The sequence below is a fragment of the Equus caballus genome, chromosome 11, assembly GCF_041296265.1.
Source record: "Equus caballus isolate H_3958 breed thoroughbred chromosome 11, TB-T2T, whole genome shotgun sequence".
NCBI classification, from domain to species: Eukaryota; Metazoa; Chordata; class Mammalia; order Perissodactyla; family Equidae; genus Equus; species Equus caballus.
Genome location: NC_091694.1, coordinates 58,842,083 through 58,867,153, shown reverse-complemented (window position 1 = coordinate 58,867,153; position 25,071 = coordinate 58,842,083). Strand labels below are relative to the sequence as shown.

The window sequence follows — 25,071 nt, the reverse complement described above, 5'->3', positions numbered from 1 at the left end:
GAATCAGTATAAGATTTGCAGAATCTACTACACGGTTTAAAAATAATAGAACATTTTTAGCCATGATGGATTTACTAGCATTTCATAAAAGAGTAAGATCAATGTAAATGTGTTATTGCAATCTAGATTTTCGCTCCCTCTTGTAAAACACATACCTACTGAAATGAGAAAACACTGTCCCAGGTTGCTTTCTCCAGAAACAGATGCTGACCTGGGGTTGGGGTGCAAAATGATTGTTGGGGATTAACACCGGTGACAGGAGGGGGTGGAAGCAAGATTGGCAGAGGGAGGACTGTGACGCAGGCTTGACCAAGCCTTAGCAACCCCTGCAGAAATCTCTGGAGTAAAACATCTGGAGTTGTCCTGCATTGAGCATAAATGCCCCAGCTTACTCAATCACCTGATGGGGCTGCTCAGGAGGGCGTGACCCCGGGAGGGCTAGGCCGCTCTTCGGGCTGAGACCCTGAAGGAGCAGAGGGCTGGAGGCTGACTGGACTTCTCCACCTGGACAGCATGTCCTTCCTCCCAGGGGTGTCTGGGCAGCGTGTCTTCGAGACAACTACAACAACTTTTTGGGAAATTTATGAGTCAAGTTGTAAAATTTCTATCGTTATCGATGAATGACATGTCTATTGTTTCATATACAAATATTTTAATACTGTACTTAAAATGCAAAATTTAAGACTTGGAAGATCATTTAGTGGGTCTTGTGGATTACAGAGTTAGCAGGAAAACATCTAAAATTATATATTAGGTTTGATTGTCGGAGCTCGAGAAGAATGGTTTCAGTGAGAAATATGTATGGAAAAACTTTATTGGATTTTGCACAGATGGTGCCAGTGTAATGCTGGGGAGAAAGTCTAGCATTTCAGCCAAATTTTTGGAAAACTTTCAGATGTTTTCAATTGGCACCTAGTCACTGTATTCAGTGATCTCTGGATGATGCAACAAATTTTCAAATCAAATAAATCACTTTAAATCTTTCCTTGATAGATACTATGTTTACTACCATATGTCAAATAAACAGCAGAGAGAGTGAAATAAAATATGAGAAAGCCGGGATTGAAATGACAATTAGATGAAGACTTGGACTTTGATAGGCAGCCTGTTATCCTAAAATGGCAAAGCCCTTAAAAAATTCTATCAATCCTGTTCTGTAGAGTTTAATTAAAATTGCAAAATAGGAGTATCTAAGTAAAAAAAAAAAGAAAAAATTTTAAGAGTTTAGATGTAATAAGTGATATTATATATTACCTATTATAATAGAAAAGTCAATACTTTCCCTTTGCAAGAATATTGTTGAAGCTCATAGATCAGTTCAATGGTCCTCAAAGATCTGAGGGCTCCTGAAGTTCTCTGAGACGCTTTCAGGGGTTCCGGGAGCTCAACACTATTTTCATAAGAACACAAAGACTTGAATTGCCTTTTTCACTCTGTCAGTATTGGCACTAATGGTGCAAAAGCTACTTTCCTCACTAAATTTGTTTGGGAAAATATGGTTATTTTTCATAATAATATGTTATTTGTCTTAATTTGTAATGGCCTTATTGCTATTTTTAAATAAATTCAGAATAAATATATTTTGAATTTCTCAGTTTTAATTTTTAATACAGTAAATATGTCAGGGGCCTTGCTATGTAAAAGTTCGAGAACTGTTGATTTAATTAAGCAAATGGTAAACGTGATTGAACACATAGTGAGGGGGACTGTGAAAAGGGACTGGAAGAAAGAGAAATGAAGAGATATGATATGCTATTAAAAATAAAACAAAGTATCAATTCCAAGAGAAAATTTTAGGTTGTTTAATTATATGAAAATGAATTTATTATTTAATGACAAAAGTGAAAATTACAGCAAACTTTTCAATCTTTCCATTTATTAAATTATAAAACTTGTTTAAATGATGTTTTAGCCACGTGGATGGAAGATGAGCAAAAATTAATAAAATTACGCCAACTAATTAAACAAGGCATACAATAAAATATTTCATATGTACTTGATGATAAAAATGTTGAATATGTTAAAAAATCTCTGACACTATTACAGGAATTAAGAGAGGATTTAGAGCCATAAACAACATATTATTATTGGGAGACAGTCTCTACTTATTAAGAATACTGAAAGTGACCTCGTGGCTTTAAATTTAACGCAGAAATTGTGAGTTTGCTATCATTGCCTGTTGTTAAACCACAGTTCTCTTAGCTAATGATAGCCACATCAAGGATCACCCTACAATTTTGCAATATTAACAAATTATTTAGGAATTATCAAAATAATTTAATAAATAGTTTGTGCTATATTTTATATGTGTTGGTAAGAAGCTTTATGGTAGATGTGTAGTGTACTCAGAGAATAAAATAGAATGTTTGACATTATTTACTTGTACATTACTATACAATATTGTCTATATTAAATATTGCTAAATATCTTTACCATCACACCAAGACACAAGACTACGAGAAAGATTTGGTCCCTGTCCTTAGTAGCCCCTTGAAGATGAAAATTGTTTAGTAATCTATTACTGTATCACAAAACACAGTCACTTAAAATAAGAACATTAAAAAAAATTATTTAGGGTTCCGTGGGTTGGGAATTCCACCCCAGGCCCGTCAGAAAAGGCTCTTCTCTGCCCCACACAGTCTTGGCCGCGGTGGTTCACCTGGGGCTGGACAATCCAGCACAGCCTCACTGAAGTGGCTGGTGCCTCTCCTGGGTCATGACCTGACCAGCTGGGGCTGGCCGGGAGCACTGGACCTCTTCTTGTGAGGTAGGCTGGATTCACCCAGAGACAGCCTCGTGCCCTCTTCCAGTCACTACCCACAAAAGGGTATTACAATCCCAACTTGTAGATTTAGTTTTGTCTGGTCTGTGTCTGGCTTCTTTTGCTCAGTATTATGTATATGAGACTCACCTGAGCTGTTGCCTGCAATTGTCATCCATTCGTTCTCGTTGCTATTCTGCTGTTGATCAGCACGATAGATAGTGTCCAGTTTATGTCTATTACAAATAGTGCTGCTATGAACACTCTAGGACATGAAGTTTGGTGAGCATTTCTGTTTGGTATATGCCTAGCAATGGAATTGCTGGGTCATAGTGCACATACTCAACATCGGCGGATACTAACAAAGTGCATTCCAAAGTGGCCGTACCAATTTATCCCCCCACCAGCCAACTATGAGCATTCCAGCTGCTCTGCATTCTTAACAACACTTGTATCGTTAGTCTTTTTATCCATTTGGTGGCTGTGACAGGATGGTCTTAACCTCCTCCTGGAATGTTGTAAGCTGCGTTATATGGTCCAGGGAAATCCTGGGCTCTGTGTCGGGGACGAGGAGCAGCCGCCTCACCTCTGGAGCCATGAGAAACAGCCCTCAGGAACTGCAACTTTCTGGCAATTGGTTTGGACAGTGATTTGAAAATCAGTGGAAGTTAATTTGCGGATGTGGGTGGTAGTTTTGTTCTCTCGGTTTCCTCAGAGTCTTGTATCATCACCAGACCATGAATCAAGAGACCTGGATCCACATCCTGATTCTTTTCTCCTTCACTTCTCCCCACCCTCATTATCACACACCTCAAATTCAGCTCCAGACGCTCCTTGTACCAGTCATTGTCCAAATGCACCAGCCCCTTCACACCTCTGTGATTCGGCTGCTGTTGTAAACCTTCTGCCTGGCATGACTCTATTCTCTTATCAAAACCCTTCTGGTCTTTAACATCCCAACTCCAACGTCACCTTCTCTGTAAAGTTCTCCAGGATTCCCCACTCCTTCCTGGATCTCCTCACTGTAAGCCACCCATGTCTTGCATCAGGGTCTTTGCATCTGCTGCCCCCTCGGCCTGGAACTCACTTCCCTCCCCGTGGCCCCTCACCACCTTTTTGTCTGTTTTACCCATCTGTCTCTAGTATCTGTCTCCTCCCACTGGAAAGTAAGCTCTGTGAGAGCAAGGATTTGTCTCTGCTTTGTTCGTTGCTCCAGCCCCCATGCCTAGAAAGGTGCCTGGCACACAGTAAAAGCTCAATTTGTTGAACGAATAAATCTTGTCTCTTGACTTACCTGTCATGCAGTGGCTGGGGCTTCCCGCAAGTGAGGGCAATCTGCCGAAAGCAGAACTAGAACCAGAAGCAGCCAATCAGATCTGGATGGAGTCAGGTGAGGCTACAATGGTGTTTCGGGTGAATCTGGACACTGAGTCAGGTGTACTTGAGGAAGAAAGGGTTCCTAACTCAGGCCAAGTTAGCAGCTCGAGTCCAGGTCCAGCAACTGTCGATAACCTAGTAGGGCTGGAGTGTAAGAATTGAATAGGGGCTGAAGGAGACAGAGCTAGGGAGGTGACGAAGGGACACAGCATTTCTTCTTTCAACGAATATTTGTTTTATATCCGGACAAGAGAGAGGTTTGGGAGTCATCAGTGAATGTGTAGGAGATACCACAATGAGAAGGGTTGAGACAATAGAGACAAGAAGAGAGAGGAGGATGGGCCTCAGGAGCAGCAAAGTAGGTCATGAAAGGAAGCGGGAGCCACTGGGACATCTGGTGGGAGTTTATTAAGAAATTCTCCCTGATTTTCTTGTTTCTAATGTCTTCACTATAATAAAAGCGATATCAAGTCATTGCAGAAAATTTTGAAAATACAAGGGACTCCCAGTCTTGGCATAGATACTCATAGTTTCTTGCCTGATCTGTTCACAATTTCAGAAAACAAGGGGGGCATTTGTTGTATGTTTGCCACTATGAACTACGCTACCTTGCATTTATCCTTTATGTATTGGTGCTTTTATTTCCTGGAATAGATTCCCAGGAGTGAGATTGCTAGGTCTAAGAGTGTAGGGATTTTTAAATGTAATGGATTTGTCCAGATTGCTTTCCTAAAATGCTGCCACATTTCTCATTTCTACCTCTTTAACTTTTGTCAATCTCAAGGCAATAAAATGATGTTTCATTTTTCTTTAATGTACTTTTCCCTAGAAACTAAGGAGTATGCACATCTTTTCATGTATTTGTAGCCATTTGGATTTGTTCTTCTGTGATTTGCCTATTTTAATATTTGGCAGTACGTCAGAGCTCTTTATAGATCTGCATAATACACACTGTCACTTGCCTTGAAAATACTGTTTTTACAAATCTATAATTTACCTTTTGGCTTAATTTGCGGTATCCTTCATGATACATTTTTAATTTTCAAATGTGTATTTCTGGGTTTTTTTCCCCCCTTTCTTCTGGGTTTCCTGTGTTAGTTGAGAAGTTCTTTTTTTCATATTTTATTTTATTTATTTATTTTTTTAGGAAGATTAGCCCTGAGCTAACATCTGCTGCCAATTCTCCCCTTTTTGCTGAGGAAGACTGGCCCTGAGCTAACATCCGTGCCCATCTTTCTCTACTTTATATGTGGGACGTCTACCACAGCATGGCATGCCAAGTGGTGCCATGTCTGCACCCGGGATCCGAACGGGCAAACTCTGGGCCGCCAAAGTGGAACAGGCAAACTTAATCGCAGTGCCACCGGGCCGGCCCCAACATTTAATTTTTAATCCATCGAAATTTAGCCTTTCCTAATGTATAAATGAAGCTCTACTTTTAAAAATTGCTCTTTTGCGTTCCCAGGACACTGTATTCAGTGAGGCACCTCTGTTTGGTGATGTCTCCTAGAGCCCCCTGCAGTGGGCCCCACCATGGCCGAGGCGTGCATAGTAGACATTTTACAGGAGGGCTACGTTCATAGACGATTGGCTCTGAGAGTCAAAGTTCAAAATCAGCAGAATGGCTCGCAGCAGAGTTTATGCAAAATGTCTTAGAGAAAAAAATATGACTCCCAAGTTGACAAGATCTTAAAGTTGAGCATATCTTTAAAAATCCTGTGCCAATCAGAAAGGGGCTGGGAATCTTGGAAGAATAAAAAGATGGAGTCAAGAAGACAATGCAGGAGAGGGAGTATTGGTGAGATTTTAGCTCCTTGATGTGGGTTAGTGCCTGCAACACCATTACCCAGGATCACAGATAACCTTAACTCCGATTCCAGCTCACTCAGTACCCCTGAAGGTTTGGTTTCTCCTGTGGCTTTGCAATGCTGAGACAAACATTCTAGCACCAGACTGCTCACTCAACGAGTCTTTACCAGTGAACGAAACTGACGAGGTGCCTGCCTTCAAGGAGCTTATTCTCTAGTAGGGGAAACAGACCGTAAATAGGATAAATAAAATAGGATGTTAGCTAGTGATAGGTACTAAGGAGAAAACTAAATCCAGGATGGGAAACAGGAAGTATGGAGGGAGGGATACAATTTAAGGAAACATGACCAGTGATGGCAGGCCGAGCAAAAACCTGAAAGAAGTGAAGGGTGCGATCCGTGCAATTAGTTAGAGGGAGAGCATTCCAAGTGGAAGGAATCCCAAGTGCAAAAGCCCTGAGGCAGCAGCACGTCTGTAGCCCAGTGTGGCTGGAGCTGAGTGAACGAGGGGGAGGGTGACTGGAGACGAAGACGACAGCACAGAGAAAACAGGCCAGATGCTGTAGGGTCTCATAGGCCATTTTAAGGACTTCGACTATTCCCCTGGGTCAGATGAGAAAGCTTTATAAGGTTTTTAACAAAAGAACAACATCATCGCAGCAAAACTGACTAGGAAGTTGTTCTCACCACTAGAAGAAATGATAATCGTGTGATGCAACAGAGGTGTTAGCTAACACTACAATGGCAATCATATTGCAGTAGAAATGTGTCAAATCAATGTGTTGTACCCCTTAAACTTACACAACGCTATATGTCAACTATATCTCAATTTTTTAAAAATTGAGCAGGAAGTACAGAGATTCCCCACATACCCTATGCCCCACCCACAAGCACAGCCTTCCCCGCTATCAACATCCAGCGCCAGCTGATGAGCCTACACTGACCCATCATTATCACTCAGAGTACATAGTTTACCTCAGGGTTCACTCAGTGCTGCACTAGAATGTTTTGACACTTCAAAGTTGAGAGGAGTTTCCCCTCTGTTCCTAGTTGCTGAGAGTTTTTATCATGAATGGGTGTTGGATTTTGTCAAATGCTCTTTCTGGTTTACCTTTTTCTTTTTTCTTTTCTTTTTCTGTTTTGTTTTTTGTTTTTTTATTTTTTTGACGAAGATTAGCCCTGAGCTAACGTCTGTTCCAATCTTCCTACATTTCGTATGTGGAATGCCGCCACAACGTGGCCTGACAAGTGGTGCTAGGCCTGCACCCGGGATCCGAAGCTGCAAACCCCAGGCCACAGAAGCAGAGCATGAACTCAACCACTACGCCACCAGGCCGGCCCCCTGGTTTACTTTTTGACGGTTGAATTTCTCCTCGTAAATCAACGACTTGGCCCTCTGGCATATACTTGTGTGTCACAGCCTCTGGGAACTTGATTAATGTGAACTGTTATTGAGGGAATCTCTCACCCTGAGCGCTGGGTGCTTACCAAATCAGGTTTGTGTGAACGTTCTAGAGGAGGCACACCCTCGTGAAGCCTTAGGGAGGACATGGGGCTGCCAGCTTCTCCGGATGCTGCAGCTCACCGTCAGTGCAGGGCTGCGGGCTAGCCTAGAGTGTGTCTCAGGGCTTTCCATCTGGTTCCGCTGATCTCTGTTTTTTCTGCACCAAGACCACGTGCACAGTTTTAGTTCTTGTTGCCCATGGGTTCTGCTTCTTCCTTCCTTTGGAGGCCCACAGCCTCCATGAGCTTCTTTGCTGAGGCCCAGCATGTCAGCTATGTGACTGACCTCAGGCGGGGACCCAGGCCAGGTTCTCCGGAAGCAGAGGAGACAGCTTTGGGCCCAGCAGTCAGGACAGAACTGTCACTTCCTCTTGAGTTGGGTGAAGACATCAGATCAGCAATTCTCCCCACAGTGGGGAGAGAAGAAGGAAATGTTCATTTCCCAGGGTTGGCAATTACACAACAACTGTAAATAAATCCTCGTGATTAGAGATGCCTCCAATGAGGAACCAAGGGTCTGCACAAAGTGCTGGATCTGCACTGTGAGAGCAGCCTTGCAAATAGGATTACAGAAGGTCTTTCTCTATAAGAAAACAAAGAAAATCAACTCTTCACCCTCTTCTTCATAATATGTCATCAAGACCTTTTGATCGCACTGCCAAATGTTTCTCAAATCAGCAAACTTCTCTCTCTGCCACCACCAGTTGCTGAAGAATCATTGTCTCCATTTCCACAGATGACACAGAGGCCCAGAGAGGTAAGGGAAAAGCCAAAGATCCCACAGCAAGGATGTAGCACAATATGGAATCGAACCTACTTTCATGCAAACAGCACAGTGCAGATAAGGTCTGGCCTCCTTTGTGTGGCTTCTACCATTAGTCTGAGGTTGGACGAACAGGGCAGTTCTCAGACTCTTGCACCTCAGAAACCCTTCACACTCGATCGGTGGATCTTGCAGTTTGAATGAATCTTTTACCTATGCATGGTTTTGTGCATCATGCATTGGTCATTTGGAAAATATTGGCTCATCGGGTTATGCAGATATTCCCAAAATTGACACATTTCATCACACAATATAAAAAAATTACATTTGTTAATCCTATCTCATCAGAAATGCCTTTAAGTATGGGGAACTACCAAGCTTACAGTGGTGAAGATCAGTTTTCCAAAATTCTAATTTTTGCTTGAAAAGTCAGATTTCATCCTTAGCAATCAATACGTCAGTATTTTGTTCTCAAAGTGATAGGCTCACTTCATTTTCAAGAAAATGTCTTAAAGACCCAAGTCTGAGTAAGCAGTGGTCGGTTGTTCTTTCATGCTATTCCAGGACAACAGGGCCCGCTCTGCTCACAACTCAAGCGCATCAGCTATTTTCCTGGAGAAAACCACCGTCCTTCACTGTGCAGGAGTTCTCTATGTGTACTGCCCATCCCGTTCCACATCATATTAAAAAACATGTACTTCAAGGTTGAGATTTAACAAAATTAATGATAGTTACTGCTTCATCAAGGACATTCTTATGGGAAACTGGCTTTTGTTTAAATGGCAAGTGCATGGTGGTGAAGAATACAATGCAGTTTGGTGTCACTGTCCAGATTCCTGTTAAGGTGCCAGAAATTTCACTCACCATTGCTTTTGCATTATCAGTGCAAATATTCACATAGTGAAAAAGGCAACTAATGTCTTACTGCTACCATGAAAATAGTTTTGACCTTACAGACCTCCTGGAAGGGTCTCAGGACTCTCAGACACCCACGAATCATGCTTTGCAAACTGCCGGACTGGTACAAGAGAGTGCATCTTAACGTCAGCCTATTGCTAGGAGCGGGTAGGGACTCCTCAGCCCTTAAGGCATAAGAAGGCTAAGTTCTGATTCTGGGCAGATGGACCTAGGAAGGCCATTAGCTGGACCTGGTTCATTTAAAGCAAACTTTTTTTTTTCAGTGTCTCTTGGGCCATGCTTCCTGAGGTCAAACCAAGGCATTGGGTGGAACAGGAAGTGAGCCAGCTTTCAAAGACTAGGAGAAGGACTTCTTTAGGCAGAGTGTGGAAAGGACATTTTTAAATTGTGGGCATTGCTTGAGCAAAGGCACAGGCTCTCAGATGTAAAAGCCCATTGAGGAAAGAGTGGAGAGAGGTGTGGTTTAAAGTCTAATGTCCCAAGATCTAGGAGGCTAGCTCAGTCAGGGTGTTAAATCAGGAATTTGGACTTTATTCAGAAGACAACAGGGAGTCCACTAATGGTATAAGTGATCCTATATTTAAGGCAAATCCCTATTTTCCTACTGAAAACATAAAAAAAATTAAGGTATCAATCTGATTATTTAAACTTTTAGGAATGTTGACAAAATAGTCAGATGTCAAGTTATAATACCTAATTTATTAATTTAGTTATACAGGCATATTTAAAATTATATACAATAATACATTAATACAAAATATTGCTTTTTCCCCATTTTCACATTTCAAGTAACAATTTTATTCAAGTTCTCTACGTGCATCTTGGACATCAATGTCTTCATCACATCTTAGAACCATGGTTTCTTGAAGAGAATCTCCATCACTTGGTCTAAGTTGTTTGAGATGCAGCATTCTAACATACTTGAGTGACAGTGTCATTGGGAAGTTGGATCCAAGTCACCACGTCAGGACAGTCCTCTCCCACCTCCACCTTAGCGCATAGGTGCACTTTGTAATCCTTACAACAAAACTACTCACTTATTGCTTTTGAAATTGCTCTTTGAAAGGCTGGTTTACAAAACCTAACTCTTGTAATAGTGAGGGAATACCCCCTGGAATAATTACTGAGTTTCTTCCCACTCCTCTTGTAACCCATCCCAATAGGAGCAATCTATAACCATACAAAACTTGCTTTGTTTGAGGTTGTTGTGGGCTAACTGCGAGGAGAAATCAGAGGTAGAGCAGTTGCAGGAGATGACATAGTCCGGGTGACTGAAGAGTAAAATATGTCCTTAGGAAGAGAAAAGATCAAAGAGCTTTAGGCCAGGTTGTTGGGTGGATCATCATTATGGACACTGAAGTTTCCTGGGGTGGGAATGACAGAGTGACAAAAGTTCGGAGTGATGCATCAAAGACTTGGAGAAAGACGGCCAGGAGTGTCCTGGAGCCCAGCAAGTGGGAGAGATGAGAGGACAGCCTCCCCAGGTAGCAACGGAGGATGGAGAACAAGGATATGGTAATAGCACTTGCCAGGAGTGGGCGGTCATGGACAATGCTGATAGGAAGTCCTGGTCCAGGTGGGGAGAGGGAGAGGGAGTGGCCTGCACATGTTGGCACTGTGAAGAAATGATACCTTGAGGGAAAAGATAGACACAGAATGGACATGTTCTGGGGAAAGACTGAGATGATGAGGAAGTCTGCGAATAACAAAAGAAGCGTCCACCTAGACTGCCCCCAACAGGTTCCTTGCTCTCTCCCATAACATTCATCACATGAATTGTCATTATTTGTTTTCTAGGCTGCAAGGAGGGCAGGCAGTATGTTTGTCCTGGGTACTGCGGTATCCCCGAGAACTAGAACAGGCATGTAACAGGTCCTCAGGAAATATGTGCTGAAGGAAGAAATGGAGAGGAGAGAGAAGATGAAGAGGAGAAGAAAGGAAGAATGAGGTACTGGTGTCCTATGGGAGGGACCTGAAAAAGGACAGCAAGGGAGAGACAGGTCAGGCAAGGGAGAGACAGGTCAGGAAAGGCATGGTCAGCACCTCAGAGGGCAATTGGCATCAAGAACCTGGGGGCCAAACTGGAAGGAAATACACTGGACAGGATTTGGGTAAGAGGTTCCACCGAGACCTTGGGTGTGATACCAGCAGCTCAAAGTCTCAGCCGTGGAGGAATATGTCAGGGGCACTGTCCCCAGCAAAGGCACTGGGGGCCAGGGAGCTGAAGACTGTGGGGCCGAGACTGGTCTTGGCCTCTTCTAAGCCCTGCCCCAGGGGAAAGACTTGCCCCGACGCTCTCAGCCCTGCCCAGTGGCTGAGACAGTGGGGTGGTGTTTGGGCGTTCTTGGCTTTGATAAACATCTGAATACTAAGACGATAGGATTTATGGCTTGTTTGACTGAACCATGAGTAATAGGTCTCAAATTACATTTCTGTGTAACATGGGCATTTCCAATAAAAGGGAATGAAAATACTCATTTCCCAATTTACAGGAAAGATTTTACAGCAGTGATTCTCAAAAGCGTGGTCTCTGGAGCAGCCAGAGCCGCAGCCTCTGGGAATTTGTCAAAAATACAAATTCAGGCCCCATCCCAGACCTACTAAATCAGAAACTCTGGGGTTAGACCCAGCAATCGTTTTAACAGGTTCTCTGGGGGATCTCGATGCATGTGAAAGTTTCAGAACTACTGCTTTAAGGTAATGGATGGAATGTTTTCAATTTTAAAGCCACAATCCCCTAAATTTTTCTTACACCTTCGACATCAGCTATACTAGTCTTTAGTGAGTACCAATAAACAGCAAAATGAGAAAAGAGCCAGGGACGATTTGCAATACCGCAGAGTAGTAGGGAAGAGGGCAGTCTCGCTGCCTGGACACAGCTCCTGGCTGTGAGACCCTAGAGAAATTCCTTTACCTCTGAAGCCTTAGTCTCCTCATTTATAATGAGGGAAAAGTAAGTACTTACCTTCTAAGATTGTCATACAGATGAAATGAGATAGTGCCTGGTACACCATAAGTACTCAATTATGCTGATTATTATTATCATCATTAAAGTAGAACTTAGAAAGAGCTAATCGCCTCATGGAATCGGCTCAATAACTAGCTAGCTTTTTCCAAGGTTGGGATTACTTTTTGGTGAGGAAGATTAGCCCTAAGCTAACATCTGTTGCCAATCCTCCTCTCTTTGCTTGAGGAAGATTGTCGCCAAGCTAACATCTGTGCCAATCTTCCCCTAAATTGCATGTGGGATAGCGCAACAGCATGGCTTGATGAGCTGTGTCTAGGTCTGTGCCCAGGATCTGAATCTGCCCAGTGAACCCTGGGCTGCCGAAGCGGAGTGCAGCAACTTAACCACTACGCGACCAGGCCAGCCCCCAAGGTTGGGATTTTATACCACACGCGTATAATAACCCTACGCTAGTCTTCTTGTTTCTAGTTTCTAAGCATTCACATTTCCCAAAGCTCTGCAGAGAGCTCCATGGGGCTGAGACTGACCTTGTGGCCTCTTCTAAGCCCATCCTATTCAGAGACTTGCCTTGATGGCCTCCAACATCAAGGTGCCCATCCCTTGCTGTCAACCAGGTGCTCAGCACCTGAATAAGTGTCTAGTCTCACAGTGAGTAAATGGGACGGCACAGCAACCAGTCCTCAAGGGGCTGTGGAAAGGAAGGGTGAGGGTGAGGTCCCGGAAGGGCAACCCCTCCTCAGGCCCCTCTCTTCCTGTGGGTCCCCCTGGGTCAGCAAAGCCTAGCGACTGCCAGGAGGATCCTGGAAGGAAAAGGTGTGAAAGCACAGGCTCGACAGGCTACCTTGAATCAAAAATACCAGCACACCTTCTCAGTGGGACTTCCGAGTTACATCTCCTCCTCAGTGGAATGGAAGCTCCAGGGGGCCCCAAAGCTTGTTCTGCTCCTTCCTGCATCGCTGCACTGTAAACAGTGCCTTGGCACTTAGTCGGCATTAAAATACTGCTGAATGGGTGAACGTTTGCTAAACCAGTAGTTCTGACACTAGAAGGAACAAAGGTTGCTCTTTGCCAAGATGAGGAAACCTAAGGTCCGCGTGGAGCCCGCTTGATTGTGGTCAGCAGGTAAGGCGGGGGCCCACCACTTAGAGCTACTTTTAGTTTGGAGGCCCAAGGCGCTTTTCAGCTAGAGCCTTTTTCATGAGGGGTATGGCTGTGGGGTTCTTACTGTGATGTAGGCAGAGGCCAGTTTGAGATCATTTAGGGGTGAGCCTGAAGGCACAGTCAAGATTAGGGGACTCGGACATCTCAAGTTGGGGGAAACGCCACAGCCGCCGCAACCCTCTTCTCTCATTTGCTCCTTGGCAAATCGCAGCCCCCTTTGAGCTGAACTTGAGCCCACTCGTCCTAGGCACCTTGACCACCCACCACAGACCGGCCCCAGGGGGCCCTGCTGGTGCCTGGTGGGGCAGGGAGGCATTACCACCCTTAGGCAAGGGGCTTAATTTTTCCAGGTGAGTCGTGACACCCTGGCTGTGCCAGAGCAGGTATCTGAAAGGAACAGACTGAGGAAATATTTGTTTGCATATATTGCTGAGGCGGAAATATTCGCCACCCTGTGTGACAGGCAGGCAGATGGGCTTTTCCCTCCTGGAACATGAATGCCCTCCTGGCCTTTGCTTACACTGGTCCCTCCAACACCCTTCATAGCCATTTCCACCTGTCCAAAATCCATATAGGACCATACTTCCAACTCTGAGCCATTCCCTATCCTGCCCAAGCAGAGAGGCCTCCTAAGGGCCCACAGTGCTCATCTGTAAAGGGCCTCATAGAGTAGCTGTAAGTGCGGGGCTCCTAAGTTGTAATCTTGAAAGGTTTTGCTGAGACTTACAACCACTTACGGCTCCACCCAAAGGCCAGACACCTTGCCTAGTCCATAGACGTGGTCAGCATTTACAAATTTTCTAATTATTATTGCCCTCCATCATTTGAAGCCTGTATCAGTTACTCACTAATAGAAATGCCCTCTATGCCTATTTCTGGGTTTTATTATAGTTGCTGAAGGTGGGGATGGTATTTATCCTTTGGAATGAGGCTGGGAAGCATGAAAAGGCCCTTGTCCAGAAGGCCAGAGTTCTAATGGTGACCATCCCACAACAGGCCAAGGACCTACCTTTTTCCCTGGCCTGAGTTAACTCCTCCTTGTAAAAATGAAGGAGTGTCTTTTAGTTTCATTAGTTTAGGATTCCATTTTGAGAGAATACATAAAATGACCAAGGAAGGTTTATTAAAGAAAAATTCTCCAGAATTCAGTGGTACTTTGCAAACATGCTGAGTACACATGATCTTTAGTAATTAGAGCAGTCTGGTAGTATTTTAGTTAAGGTCCTTTTGGTTGTATATAATAAAAACTCACTTCAGACTGATTTTTTAAAAAGCAAAAATGTATTCTAAGGATACCTGAGGAATTAATGGAGTCCATGACAAGGAAATAAGACTAGATCCAGAAACCAGCCAAGTCCTCAAGGCTACCAAGGCAGCTGCTCTCCCGCATCCACTTGCTCTCATGTCTGTATTTCTGCTTCTAAACCTCTCTGCTTGACCATGCAGTGCTGGCTCACAGGTCTTGACTTTCTAAGTGCCCCACACAAGTTATCTTCTCAGATGGCGACTGATCTCTCTCCTTTCCCCTGCAAAACTCTTAGGATAAAGAATATTCCTGGGCCTGTTTGGATCAGGAGTTCAATCCTGGTCCAATCAAGTAGCATGCAGGGGAGGGGAGTGGGAGAGGGCAAAGGTGATTGTGTACAAACATGGTCCCCACTCATGAAGGACTGAGGGAGGGGGTCAGTGTGAGTCAGATGGGTACCCCAAACAGTGTCATTAGAGAGAGGTCAACTGCTTCAGCAGGTGCTTAACTATCAGTACCTAAATAAACCAACAAAGAAGTTTGTCAATTTCTAAAATTCAGAGTGACCTTCCCCTCCAAATTCCTATTGAGCTAGTCAAAGCTCCAGAAATAGAAATTATTTACATTTCATAAAGTTCTACTGAATAATGAAACTCAAGTAGAAAAAGTTACAGAGTTGCTCTCTGTTTTATTGCTCCTCACTGGACTTAACTGACTCTTTCCTTTTTACTTTCATTGAATCTTACAAGAGTGATGAAGACACACCAAATCACAAAAGGCACCACTTTCTCACTAACATCTTTTCTTTTTTAACAATCTACACTGATGCCAACAACAAGATAAAGATGGATGTTCAATTGATTCCTTGAACCTACAAAAACCCTGCCAGGGAATCACGTTCTGTGGGCAACACTGGCACAGTGCGTGGAACACAGTGGGTGCTCAATGTCAGATGAATCCGATTCCAATTTTAAAATAAGTATAAGGATCTACTTCAGACCAAATATTAAATCTAGCTAATAATTTCAGGCCATACTCTGCTTCTGTGTCCCATAGCAGGTGGGGCAGAAAAAAGTAACCAAGCCTCAAACTTGCTATTCTTCTTTTTAAAAGATCCTTACAACTACTGATATCTCTAACTCAGAAGCACAAAATCTATACAAAGAAATGACTAGATATTATCTTAACTGAAAGCACTAATTTAAATGCTTAAGAGTCTTACAGAAATTGTTACTCCAAAACATGCAGAGGCAGCAAGAGTCACCAAAATCCACATTTTATTCTACAACCTTTATATTGCTTTTCTGTTATTTAAAGATTGAAGCAACGTGAAATGGATGGAAATATTTTGTTAAAAGAACAAAATGTTAATCACAGCATAAACACCTAATAAAACCTCAGGTCTGTGCCATACACTCCAAACACAAGGCTAAGTCCAGAAGTGGCTCATGTTCTGGGTCTTTGTAAAGCAAATGGAAATTTTGGAAGAATCAACACATTTCAGTAGAAGAGCCATAAATGCCCTGAAAGCAGAAAGTTGACACAATTTTAAATATAATTCATATATATATATATTTTAAAATCAAACACAATTAAATAGAATATGGTTTAAGTACATGAATACTTCGCTTTAGAAGAATAACAGAGGTGGTACATAGTACCAAAAACTTATACACAGCCTTTTTGCTTCTTCTGTTGATGAAACAGCGCGCCTCTACACAATCAAATATTGCAATGGAATAAATTCTCTATTCATTCAAGACTTTCTCAAGGACAGAAGTGATTAATAATTATATATTTATATATATATATATATTTTTTTTTTTTTGCAAAGTCTGAGCAAAAGCAGTAACACCTTAAAGTGTGTGCTTTCCCCTCAAATAGTCACGTGTGGTGAGGAAGCATTGGCACCACCTGGCCAGTGGAGTGTGCTCACCAACGGGCAGCCCTGCTGGGCAGCGCAGTCCAGACCCAGAAGCCAATTGAGTGTGTGCAGTGAGGGAGTCTCTTACTATCCTAAAGACAGAAAAAAAAAAAAGGGCCAACTGCACACTTCCCAGCTCACAGCAAAGAAAGGGGAAGCAGTCAAAGTCGAGTGCTTTTCTTCTCCCCAACTCCTGCCCGCCCACCTTCTTAAAAAAAAATCGTACAATCTGAGAATAAACACTTTGTTCAAGTTCACAGGGAGAAAACTGGAGTGATCGTTATTATTTATTCCTTTCTACATGTGTTCTGAAGGGAAAGCTAATTTGGAGCACAGAATTCCAGAGAAGCAAGTCCTAATGCTCAAAGTAAAGGAGATTCACCCTTTTCTTAGCAGGGGAGAGACTGTTTTAAGTATACTGCATCTCAGGAGCAATTAAAATGTGAAAATTATATACTGTCATCAAAGGGAAGGACAATGTCACCAAGACTTGACCTGTGACCTGTCAGCTTCCTTCTAAATTAATGCCCCTGTGAAGGAAGACTGCACGAGGAGCCTTCACCCGTTCCAGCACCGAACGGCCGCTCTGAGCTGCCTGGCTCTCGAGGGGCTGACACACCTGTTTGTTTTAGGAGGCCAAAGCAAAGCACCTCTGGCACCTGCTTTACGATGCTGTTAGAAATGGGTTACCGTTACAGAACATGCATCAAATATCAGCTCTATGCTTATCTGCCTCCCACAGTATGTGGTCCCTGTCTATTCCAGTGGACTAAAACTCTTTCATAAATGGGTTATTGCCATTGGAAAACTATTAATTTTCTAGTAATGTAAACAATACCACCTTGTCTCTTTGTGACTTTCACTGTGTGAACATCATGTGCAGCAAATGTCTACATGTCACTCTGCCTATGGTGGAAGTCTAGGATTGTCTGACGTTCTTTCCTGGGAACAACAGTGATATATCAGTGAAAAGAAATACAGTGCTTTGTTTTCATTGGCTGTGTTGAAGAATCCAACCAAAGGAAATAAGTTCTCTTATTTTTCAAAAGCAGATTTCCTTTATCTCAGGTCTCGAGTCAGAGCTGAAAAAAAGAAAAAGAAAAAGGTAAGGTACATTTCTAAAATCAGTGACCTATCATTACAGATTAAGGAAGAAGGGAACCAACACTTAGTGTTTACTGTATACCAGCACTTATGACAGCCAGGATCTGACTACAATCATGTGAGAGAAAATACTGTAATTTATTTACACATGAGTGAACAAAAGCTTATTAAAGAGGCCGAGGAACTCGCCCTAAGGTTACATAACAAGGACTGGCACCCAGATTTTTTTTTTTTTTTTTAAAGATTGGCACCTGAGCTAACATCTGATGCCAATCTTCTTTTTTCTTCTTCCTCTTCTTCTCCCCAAAGCCCCCCAGTACATAGTTGTATATTCTAGTTGTGAGGGTCTCTGGTTGTGTTATGTGTGCTGCTGCCTCAGCATGGTCTGATGAGTGGTGCTATGTCTGAGCCCAGGATCTGAACCAGTGAAACCCTGGGCCACCGAAGTGGAGTCGATGAATTTAACCACTCAGCCACGGGACTGGCCCTCCAGATTTGCTTTTATCTTTCTGTTTTGGCAATAGATATTAGAACAAAATATCTACTTTTTGACAGAGTAATTCTGCTTCTACAGAATTACTAACCCAACAGCATACTCACAAGAGAGGGCAAAGACTTAGATACACAGACATTCCTTAAAGAATTGTTTGCAACAGAGAAAAACCCAAAACAAGCTAAATGACCATCCATAGGGGATTCATTAAATGAAGTCAGAGCCATAATATGGAATACTCCAATGCTTTTAGAAAGAAAAACCTTTGATCTTCTTGCCTCCTAAGACCAAGCTCTTGAGGCTGAGTCTCCCTTTACTTATAGCCCTGGGGAGGAAAGAAACATCACAGAAGACATGGCCCTTGCTATTTGTGAGATGGGAGGCACACACATGAAACAATTCAGTACTGCTGTGAGGCAGTTTACATTAAATGCCCAAGTACATTACAGACAAATGGAGAGCAGGAGATTCAAAGCAGAGAGCTATCAACATGAGCTAAGGAGGCTGGGTAGTCCTTCATGGATGTAAGACTTCTCACATTCATACAATCACGGAATGAGGATTAGAAGGAGAGCTTATGAGATTTTCTTGTCCAATTTCTCTGAGCTACTGATGAGGAAATAAGAGACCAGAGAAGGAAATTGACTTGCCAAAGGTCACACGTATTGACTAAAAATGGACTGAACTGGTTCTGCTAGCCTAGGCTTTTTCCATACCAATACACCGCTGATGGCTAACAGGCAGGCAGGACAGACGTCCTGGCCAGCCAAAGAGAAGGCCTAGCAAGCTTAGAAAACAAAATATGTAAAAATATACCTGTATATCCTAAAAATGAAAATCACATGGTAATAAAATCTGAACACAGAACTCAAATGAAAAGCCTTAATTTTAAACATCTGCTTTCCAAAGAACACTTTCATATTATCAAACATTTGATCATCGACATGATAATGGGGAATCACAAAAATAACTACCTCGTACTTCTTTACACACCTTTATCTCGCTCTTTACTATTTTAGGTTTGAATGAACCAGTGAAGATAAATATAGACAAAAATTATCACCCTTACATAGAAAAGATAGAGTCTGCAGAAGTGAACAGAGCTTTGGTATGACTCAGCCCTGCAAAAAGTTCAAAATTAAACCAAGCTCTGGTAATGTACAGCATGGTGACTATAGTTAACAATACTGTATTGCATACTTAAAAGTTGATAAGACCTTAAAAGTTTCATCACAAGGAAAAAAACACTTTGTAACATGCATGGTGATGACACTGACTAGACTTATTGTGGTGATCATTTCACAATGTATACAAATCTTGAATCATTATGTTGTACATCTGAAACTAATATAACGTTATATGTCAATCACACCCCAATCATCATCTTGGAGAGAAATGACACCTTAACAACAGTGAATCTTTTGATTCACAAACATATTTCTGTTTTGATTTAAATCTTTAATTGCGCTTAGTTGTTTTGCAGTTTATATTATACAAATCTTGCACATATTTTGTTAAATATATTCCCAAGAATTTTATGTTTTTGGATGCTATTGTAGATTGTAGTTTTTTAAATTTCAACCTCCAATTGTTAATTGCTAGTATATAGAAATACAATTCATTTTTGTATACTAATCTTATATCCTGCAACATTGCTAAACTTAGTAGTTCTAATAGTTTTTTTTGGGATACTGCTGTCCAACAGAACTTTCAGTGATGGTGGAAATGCTCTGTAACATTCATACATGGCTAATCACTATCATATTGGATAAAGTAGCCTCATGAATGTCTACATAAATGATTATGTCTTCTGCAAAGAAAACTGGTCCTACTCCCTCCTCTACAATCTATATGCCTTTTTCCCCTTGCCTTTTTGCGCTGGCTAGGACCTCCAGGGTAAGTGCTTTAGAGCAGATATCCTTGCCTTCTTCCTACTTAGGAGGAAACATTCAGTCTTTCCCCATTAAACATAATTCTAGCTGTCAGTTTTAGCAGATTTACGGAGTTCCCTTCTGTTTCTAGTTTCCTGAGAGTTTTGCCATTAATGATTGTTGAGTTTTGTCAAATTCTTTTCCTGAATCATATGCTTTTGTTTTTGTTTTATCATGAATTACAGTAATTGATTTTCAAATATTCAAGCAACTCTGCCTTTCTGGGATAACCCCCACTTGTCATGATGTATTATCTTTTTTTATATATTGCTGATCAGTTTCCTTATATTTTGTTAAGGATTTTGCATGTATGTTCATGATGGATACTAGTCTGCAGTTTTCTTTTCTTGCAATGCCTTTGTCTGGTGTTCGGTGTTAAGGTAATGTCAGCCTCACAGAATGTGCTGGGAAATATTATCTCCTCTTCAATTTTCTGGAACTGTGTCTAGAATTGGTATTATTTCTTCTTTAAATTCCATCTGGGCCTGGAGTTCTCTTTGTGCAAAGGTTTTTTTTTTTTTTTCCAAAGATTTTATCTATTTATTTTTTTCCTTTTTCTCCCCAAAGCCCCCCGGTACAAAGTTGTATATTCTTCATTGTGGGTCCTTCTAGTTGTGGCATGTGGGACACTGCCTCAGTGTGGTTTGATGAGCAGTGCCACGTCCGCACCCAGGATTCGAACCATCAAAACACTGGGCCACCTGCAGCAGAGTGTGCAAACTTAACCACTCGGCCATGGAGACAGCCCCAAGGTTTTTAACTACAAATTCAATCCCTCTCCCCTCAATTTTATTGATATAATTGACACAACACTGTGTAAGTTTAAGATGCACAACGTGATACACACATATATTGTGAAATGATTAGTACAATAAGGTTAGTTAATACAGCTACCACCTCACATAATTATCTTTTGTTTAATATAGTGATGCATCACTTAATGATGGGGATACATTCTGAGAAATGTGTCATTAGGCGATTTTGTCATTGTGCAAACATCATAAAGCAGACTTATACAAACCTAGATGGTACAGCCATTGTTGACTAAAATGCTGTTATGTGGCACATGACTATAATGAGAATATTTAAGATCTACTCTGTTAGCAACTTTCAAGTATATAATACAGTATTGTTAACTATAGTCACCATGCTGTACATTAGATCCCCAGAACTAATTCATCTTAATAACTGGAAGTCTGTATTCTTTGGCCAGCATCTCTCCACTTTCCCCAACCCCCAGCGCTATTCTGTTTCTATGAGTTCAATTTTTTTTTTTGGTGAGGAAGATTGGCCCTGGGCTAATATCCTTGCCAATCTTCCTCTACTTTGTATGTGGGTCACCACCACAGCATGGCTTGATGAGCGGTGAAGGTCTGCACCTGGGATCCGAACCTGTGAACCCTGGGCCACCAAAGCAAAGCACACAAACTAAACCACCACACTACTGGGCCAGCCCCTGAGTTCAACTTTTTTAGGATGCACATGTAAGTGAAATCGTACAGTATTTGTCTTTCTCTGTCTGACTTACTTTGCTTAGCATAATGCCCTCAAGGTCCATCCACGGTTGTCACAAATGATAGGATTTCATTTCTTTTATGGCTGAATAATATACCATTGTATATACATACACATTTTTTTGATCCATTCATCTGTTGATTATTTCCATGTCTTGGCTATAGTGAATAATACTAATAATACTACAATGAACATGTGGGTGCAGATATCTCTTTGAGGTAGTGATTTCATTTCCTTTGAATATATACCCAGAAGTGGGATTGGTGGATTACATGGTAGTTATATTTTTCATTCTTTGAGGAATCTCTATACTATTTTCCATAGTAAATGTACCAATGTATATTCCCACTAACAGTAAACAAGAGTTCCCATTTTCTACATCCTCGCCAACACTTGCTATCTCATGTCCTTAGGATAACAGCCATCCTAACAGGTGTGAGGAGATATCTCACTGTGGTTATGATATGCACTTCGCTGATGACCAGGGATAGGATATAATAGGATCATAGGATATGATCAGTGATATTGAGCACCTTTTCATGTACCTGTTGGCCATCTGTATGTCTTCTTCGGAAAAATGTCTATTCAGGTCCTTTGTCCATTTTTTAATAGGAATATTTGTTTTATTGCTATTGAGTTGTAGGAGTTCCTTACATATTTTGGATATTAACTCCTCAAATTCAATTCCTTTAACCGATACAGTATTATTCAGGTCATCTACTTCTTCTTGAGTGAACTCTGGTAATTTATGTCTTTCAAGGAATTTCTCCATTTCATCCAAGCTACTGAATTAATTAGCAAAAAGTTGTTCATAATATTCCTCTATTATCATTTTAATAACTGTAGGATCTGTAATGATGTTCCCTTATTTAATCCTGTTAATGGATTCTGTTAGGTTTTCCCCTCTTTGCACTTTGGAAACTGCTTGTGGACAGTGAGCTAGGGATCACCTCAACGCTACCCTTCATTCAGAGTACAATCCTCTATTGCCTGTTGTTTGATATCTAGAAATAGTTGTTTCATTTAGTTTGTCAGTTTTCTAGTTGTTTATGATGAGAAGGCAACTCCTATAGCAGTTAATGCCTCAAAGACAGAAGCAGAAGCTCCCTTATGTTCTTTTTTATTTTTGAATATCTGGCATAGAATTCTTTTCCATTTTACACAAGCTAGATCAGAACAAAAGTCACCCTTACCTTTGTAGACTTCTCTAATGGTTGATCATATTGTGCCTGCTGCATAACATCACTGACTATCATCTTAGCAATCTTCCAAGCTAGCTCTTCTTGGGCCTAAAAGAAGTAATTCAAACTGTTGATGACAGTTATTCACTAGAAGAATCAAGACATATATTATCAGTGCTCTAAACACAACTGTATATGCATATCAGTTCTACTTATTTGGGTAAGAAAGGACTTGGGCTACCCTCTGGCTATGGTCTATTAACATGCTATTCACTGTCTTCCAGAGTCAGCTACTGGGTACCCAACATCATGAGTATCTGCACGTTAGATGGTCAAAATAAAACATTTTTCTTTGTCCGTTCCCATCTCTTAACTATTCAAAAAGCAAGGCTCTACTTCTGAAAGGAAAACTGACAGTGAGGAAAGAAACATTTGAGCTTTTGTTTCTAAAATGAGTACCGATGGCTGCTGGTTGATGGAAACTTGAATGCATGGCTATTTTTCAGTGGCCAGAGTCTTTGGACTGAAGATACCTCCACTGCCTTCACCAGGCAACTGTTAGATGCTAAAAACAGCCCACCCTTTCTTGTTATACCCTGGATAAAGGAGCAACGATGTGCCATGCTGCTTAAAGGCGGGAAGTAAAGAAAGAGAAAACTTGAAACCTTACTTAGACAAGATGCCATTCTAAACAGGGATCTCTTTACTAAAAGCAGAACTCACCTCATCAGTATTTCCTTGCACCCATTTCTTCATAGCTTGTGAGAACATGGATCCTAGTGACAAACAAAGCCAAAATTGAATGTAGATTCAATCCATAATTTTATATTAAAAATGTTCTTATTTAGAAGCTACTTCCACACACGGATATTCTTTTTTTTGTACAATCTCACTCAAAACATTAAGGAATATTACCATTAACAGAAACTGATGATATTATCTCCAAAACACAGGATTTAACTTGCAAATATCATGGTTCAAAAAACTTTTGAAAAGCTGTTTCAGAGTTCTGGATTTTTCTTCTACTCTCCTCAGTTGATGAGAGAAACTATCATCTAGTATTAGGTCTGCAGCAAACATTAAGAGAGCAAAACAAAACCATGACCAGGATTTGATCTTGAGTAAGAATCTAGCAATACATTAGGAGATATCAATCTGCTTGTTACATATGCAAACCTTCCGGAGCAGCTTCCACACAAAAGGGCTTCCAGTACAGACATGCTGTTACATGCTGGGTCTCTGGTTTCTATCAATTATCTGGGTAAGAGCAGAGTTTTAAGTAGCCACGCTCTGTCCAAGCCATAGTATACCTCAACTTCCTAGGAGGCACACAAGTCTATCTACATCTGTACTCAGATGCTGAGGAACCACCAAGGACAGAGGTTAGCCTCTATTTCCATGAATGAAACACACAGCTTATCCTTTCATTAATACAAATAGGTTCACACCCTAACTTTGTCTTAAACCAAGTGGTTGGTAGGTTATTTCTTTGGCAAGGTCCTGCTTGATTCAATGACTGGGACAGAACTATACAGAGCATTCATGAAAAATATAAAGCCTGGATCCTTTTCCCTTAATAATTTCTTAGATCGTGTGGGCTGAGAAGTCGTCTCCGAAGAGAACATCTGCGATGAGAAGGAGCCAGTCTTTGAGTGAAAGCCATGGAGGATTTTCATGGAAGGGGAAATAGCAACTATAGGGGCCCTAAAAGAGAAGGGACCTTAGTAAAACAATAAAGGAGAGTCCAATTAAAGCTTAGTCCATGAAGGAAAGAGCAGTTCAAGGCAAAGTCGTAGAGACAGGCAGGAGACATGCATAGGGCACAGCAAAGAGGTGACAAGAAGCCACAGGGGAAGAAATGAGTGATGATCAAGCAGTAAAGCATGTAGCATAAAAAAATTCAAAAATAGAGGAAAAGGTTATAATGAAAAGCAAAAGGTACTTCCCTCTTCTCATCCCTACAGTAATCCATGTTACATTTTTTGTGTATCCTTTCAGGAAATGTATACATATCCTTTTAAAAACACCATATACAACACCACCTATGATGTATTCTAACCAAAAGGTGTAACTTGAATCATCAAGACTTTAGGTACAATAGTAAGCTAAATAATACAACCAGGAAAATCCAGAAGGCTGGGCATTTTATAGGATAACCAGCTTACCAAGTCAAGGCATAAAAAAGGGACTAAGCTAGATTAAAAGAAACTGAGCCTACACCCCTTGTTTGCATCCTTGGCGCCTAGCACGGCGTCCAGCTCACAGAAGTCACTCAAATGCCTTCTGAGCGAGTCAACTGAATCCGCGGGCCCCTACATCACATCATTTACTTACCAAAACCCCCAAAACTTGACTTAAAGACCCATCTGGACAACTGAAAAAAGCACCAGGATATACGGATGTTATTTACTCAAACTG

At 41.5% G+C, this 25,071-nt stretch overlaps 1 protein-coding gene across 3 annotated transcripts in view; it reads right to left on the bottom strand.

The window, feature by feature from the left end:
- Positions 1–15,765: 15,765 nt before the first annotated feature.
- AKAP10 (A-kinase anchoring protein 10) overlaps positions 15,766–25,071 on the bottom strand; it is a 66,516-nt gene continuing 57,210 nt past the window's right edge. The window contains exons 13-16 of one of the 3 annotated variants that reach the window (XR_011423526.1): positions 23,377–23,429; positions 22,666–22,761; positions 17,271–17,511; positions 15,766–16,028 (exon numbers count right to left, since the gene is read on the bottom strand). Coding sequence is in view for 1 of the 3 variants with exons in the window: in XM_023653599.2 (XP_023509367.2) it covers positions 17,506–17,511; positions 22,666–22,761; positions 23,377–23,429 (155 nt within the window). In the remaining 2 variants the exon portion in view is untranslated. Of the gene's footprint in view, positions 16,029–16,058; positions 17,512–22,665; positions 22,762–23,376; positions 23,430–25,071 lie in introns of those variants that run through there. The other 2 variants (XM_023653599.2, XR_011423527.1) reach the window with 2 other exon arrangements.